The sequence below is a fragment of the Fringilla coelebs genome (assembly GCF_963513975.1).
Source record: "Fringilla coelebs genome assembly, contig: SCAFFOLD_38, whole genome shotgun sequence".
NCBI lineage: Eukaryota > Metazoa > Chordata > Aves > Passeriformes > Fringillidae > Fringilla > Fringilla coelebs.
Window position 1 is genome coordinate 2,161,029 of NW_028167583.1, and position 4,873 is coordinate 2,165,901.

At 53.9% G+C, this 4,873-nt stretch overlaps 1 protein-coding gene across 1 annotated transcript; it reads left to right on the plus strand.

Annotated features, from left to right (window-relative positions):
* Nucleotides 1-2,439: 2,439 nt before the first annotated feature.
* LOC311165752 (olfactory receptor 14A16-like) lies at nucleotides 2,440-3,372 on the plus strand (the record flags this gene model as incomplete). Its single annotated transcript, XM_084227260.1, has 1 exon — nucleotides 2,440-3,372. One exon carries the CDS (start codon nucleotides 2,440-2,442, stop codon nucleotides 3,370-3,372), a length of 933 nt encoding a protein of 310 aa, XP_084083386.1.
* Between the last annotated feature and the right edge of the window lie 1,501 nt (nucleotides 3,373-4,873).

Below are 4,873 nucleotides of genomic sequence, written 5' to 3' on the forward strand. Positions count from 1 at the left end.
TACCTGGAAGCATTAATGAGCACCACTGAGTGTTGTTACTGACAAAGCCTCTCCAGGGACTAATTCCAGCAGATAATTGGAGGCCATGATTGCACAAACCTCTCAGAGACTCCAAGCCAAAAGCCAAACCCAAAGTCCTTTGAAAAATCTGCAGTCCCTGGGAGCATTGAAGAGCCATTCCTGAGCAAGGCTTCCCAGGGACTCCTTCCAGCAGATCCTTGAGGCCACTGGGATGTGGGCTAGGGGGGGATGCAGAGGGCAGGACAAGGGAGTGACAGTGCCCAGCCTGGCTGGGGCTTTGCCAGGAGGCCCCAGTGCCTTAGGACATGGTGTCTCCTCCTAGCCCTTGGTGGCACACACCCTGCTGTGCCCCAGGGCACCAAGACTTGGCTTCTATGTACCCACCTGTCATCCCTGCCTCCAGTTCTCTGCTCTGCCTGGGGCCTGGGGACACTTTCTCTGTTGTGTCCCTCAGTGGGACCCATTAAAAGTCCAAGAAACTTTTGAGGTGTGATTTGGACTTGGAGTTCTGGAGAGGTTTCTTCAGCTCCCTCTCAGGCACTGATGTTCAGGGCCTGAGCACAAAGCCCCAGAGCCTCATTAAAGTCCTTGTGCTGGGTCTGTGCTGCTGAGCTGAGCTGGGCTCTTGGCACAGAGGCAGCTCCTGGTAACCAAGAAGAGCTTCAAAAGCACATTTCTCTTGATGAGCAGCTCTTCTTCCAGGCCAGCAGGCTGGGGCACTGCCTGCAGCCACCCCAGGCTCAGCACAGAGGCACAGAGAGCTTCAATCAGTCAGGGCTGGGAAGGTGCTGAGAAGTGCCTGGGACTGAATCACTGCCAGCCCTTGGCACAGGAACCTCTGGCTGCAGGACAATGCAGCTGCAGCTCCTGGAGCCATCACCTAAAGCTGGAACATCCCAATACCTACAAACTCTGTGAGTACAACTCTGGGTATTTCTGGTGCAGGGGGGATGAAATGCTCATGAAGCTCTGACATGCTGAGGTTTTCTGATCAGTCCTAGAATATTTCCAAGACAGGGATTTTGATAAAAATTAGAACATTTCCAAATACTTTGTATTCAGTGTCCTACTATTGAGGAATAGCAGGGAGGGGGAAAAATATTAGAGGTTTATTATGAAATATTATTTATGAATTTGACAAGTGCCTGAGACATCCAAATTGTTTCTTTCAGTGATCAATAGGTTCACAGGAGATGCCTAATCAGCTTTCAGCCCCTCTGCCCATGGACAGCAGCAGCATCACCTTTGCTGGAGCCATCAGGCTCGGTTTGAGCCATTCTTTCTCCCAGCTGCAAACTGTACCTGCCCCTAGACAGTGCCCTGCAAACAAGCAGGGTTCTGTCAGGTCAAGTAGAGTGCACAGAGATTTGGGGTCAGTGAGTGCTGGCAGGGACAGATCAGGCACAGAGAAACACCTGCAGGAGAAAAATCTCCAGGAAACAGAGCTAATATCAGGCAATGAGAGAAAACAAACCCCAAAAATTCTGTGGCAGTGAGAGTTTAGAGATGCCCACAGGATCCCCTCCAGTGCAGCCCCTCCCTCTGAACAAGCCCTCTCCCTCCTGTGCCCCCAGCCAAGCCTCTGCCCTCAGGGACGGGGCTCCAAGGCGTGCAGCCCCTCCTGTGCAGGCAGAGCTGCAGTAGAGCCATGGGGCAGCTCTGCAGCCCCAGGGCAGTTCCCTCTGCAGAGCACAGGGATGTAGGCTCTGGAAGGGGGCACAGCTGGCTCAGGCTGGTGCTGTCCCCAGTGCCTGGCTCTGGACAATGCTGTCAGGGCAGCCAGGGAAGGAGCTGCATCCTCCTTTTAACCAATGCCATCATATAGGACACTTGGAAGTCTCCCTGAGATTTCTGTCCAAGCTGGGAGCTACAATCCAGGGTGCAAAGCTGTGCTAGAGCAACTCTGAGTTATAGGATTGATGGGGAGAGACAGAGGCGTTGTGACACTGAAAATGCTGCTGGGTTGGTGAAATGAGCAAAGTGAGTCCTTGCCTACAAAGGTGGAGCTGGGCTGTGGTGGATCCATATGCTCTCAGCAGGGCCTGGTGACATTTTAGGGAAAATGTGGGAAGGTGATCACCCTCCACCTGAGAGAGGTTTAAGCCCAGAGAAACTCTGAACAGGTCAGCATGACTAACCATCTCCACTCAGTCTCCACTCATCACTTTGCGTCACAGAACTTGCTCCGTTTTCCCTGGGTGCAGCAGAAATGCTGAGGGCTTCTAATATCCAAGAATACCAGGAGAGATAAGGGGGAGCCTGTAAAGAAAACCTCAAAACGCAAAAAAACTAAAGACTGTGTCTGTGTTTTCCAGGGAAGTGGGAATGGGAAATGGCTTTGATTGTGGTAACAGGTATCTCCTCTAACCCTTCGCTGTCCTTTCTCCATGAACAGGTCCCCAAGTGCAGCCACGGCAAATGTCCAACAGCAGCTCCATCAGCCACTTCCTCCTGCTGGCATTGGCAGACACGCGGCAGCTGCAGCTCCTGCACTTCGTCCTCTTGCTGGGCATCTCCTTGGCTGCCCTCCTGGGCAATGGCCTCATCATCAGCGCCGTAGTCTGCGGCCACCACCTTGACACCCCCATGTTTTTCTTCCTGCTCAACCTGGCCCTCACTGATCTGGGCTCCATCTGCACCACTGTCCCCAAAGCCATGCACAATTCCCTCTGGAACATCATGATCATCTCCTACACAGGATGTGCTGCCCAAGTATTTTTCGTTATGTTCTTCATGGGAGCAGAGTTTTCCCTCCTCACCACCATGTGCTATGACCGCTATGTGTCCATCTGCAAACCCCTGCACTACGGGACCCTCCTAGGTAGCAGAGCTTGTGCCCACATGGCAGCAGCTGCCTGGGCCAGTGGCTTGCTCTATTCCCTGCTACACACGGCCAATACATTTTCCCTTCCCCTGTGCCAGGGCAATACCGTGGGCCAGTTCTTCTGTGAAATCCCCCAGATCCTCAAGCTTTCCTGCTCCAAATCCTACCTCAGTGAACTTTGGCTTCTTGCTGTTGGTGCCTGTTTGGTATTTGGCTGCTTTGCGTTTATTGTTTTCTCCTATGTGCAGATCTTCAGGGCTGTGCTGAGAATCCCCTCTGAGCAGAGACGGCACAAAGCCTTTTGCACCTGCCTCCCTCACCTGGCCGTGCTTTCCCTGTTCCTCAGCACTGGCATATTTGCCTATCTGAAGCCCCCCTCCATGTCCTCCCCATCCCTGGATCTGACCCTGTCAGTTCTGTACTCGGTGGTGACTCCAGCCCTGAACCCCCTCATTTACAGCCTGAGGAACAAGGAGCTCAAGGCTGCAGTGTGGACACTGATGACTGGATGCTTTCAAAAACATTAAAGTGCTTGCTGATTTCTGCAAACCACTTCTAATAAAACTCATCTTTGATACTTCTTGTACATCTCATTTTGGAAGTTTTGTTAATTTGTTTTACTTTAATAATAAAGTCCACAAAGAAAAGTTATTCTTTGTGACATTACGCATCTTGTTTCTCTACACTTTCTCTATGGCCACAGAATACGTGAATGAGGAGCTGCACGCTCAGTGGCTTTAAAGGAACTACAGGATCTCCCAGCAACGTTTTCTGCAGAGATGCCCTTTTGTTGCCTTCTCTGGAGCTGCAGCAGCAATGTCTGTGTGCAGAGCTGGGGGCAGATCAGTGCTGGCACAGCAGCTGTGCCCAGCAGCAGCAGCACTTGGTGTTGCCAATGCTGCACCTGTGGCCCTGCCCCACTGCCCTGGTGGCCCTGGTGTTGCTGTAGGGCCTGAGTCCTCTCGGGGCCAGACACAGTGCTGGGGTGGCAGTGCCGGGGCTGCATCAGGGACAGGCCATGGGCACTGCTGGGGCAGCGCTGACGCCTCAGGCCAGGTCCTGGGGGCTCCAGGCTCCTTGCCCAGGCTCTCTCAAGAACACACCCAGGCCAATGCTGAGCACAGAAAACCCCTGTGAGCAGCCTCAGGGTGGCCGTGGGCAGGCTGGGGGCAAATAGCATGGCTGGTGCTCTGCAAGGGCCCTGGGGAAGATGGGAAGGAGCAGCAGAGCAGGGGCTGATCCATCCCCAGTGCTCTGGAGAGCCCAGGGCAGTGTCCCAGAGAGTCCTCATAAAGCTGCCAACAACATCCCCCCTCTAAACCCCTGGCCTCTCCCCCAGCTCACACAGGTGCCCCATCCTTGCAGGCACAGCCACGGCAGCACTGGCTTAGGAGCCCCTGTTTGCATTGCACAGAGCAGGCGGGAGCACCCCCATGCTGTTTCTGTGGGGACATGAACCTGAGGGAGCACAAATACCATCAGCCCCTGGGGCCAGCAAGGGCTGGGGAACACCCAGGAAACCACTCAGCTTTGTCCTGGCTTCTGCAGTCAGCCAGAAAGTTTGTTCCAGTCAGCTGGGAGTTTCCTTTCCCACTGCAGATGCTGTTGGTCAGAGCCAGGGCTGCCTGACAGCCACCCCCAATCTGCCCTGAGCATTTCCTTTGCTTCACCTTTGCTTTCTTTACTCTTCCCTTGTAGAAATTTCTTCCTATTGCCCACCACTTTTCCTTCCCTTGCAAACAGTCCATCCTTTTTGCCCTTTCCTCTCTGGCCCCACTCCCCATTCCAGTTCCTGACTTGGCACCATGGGAATGTGTCTTGGGGAGCAGGATCATCCTACATGTGCTGCAGGAATTGTCTGCAGGCTCCCGCAGTGCCTCCTACTGCTCCCTTGCCAGAGGCACCACAGGCCAGGGGGGCACATCTGGGCTGCTGTGTCTTTCTCTGGGGCTCCCTGTTCTGGGCAATGAGGAGGACCTGCAGAGGCTCTGCAGGACTGACAGGATGGGCTATGGAGCTGGCAGGAGA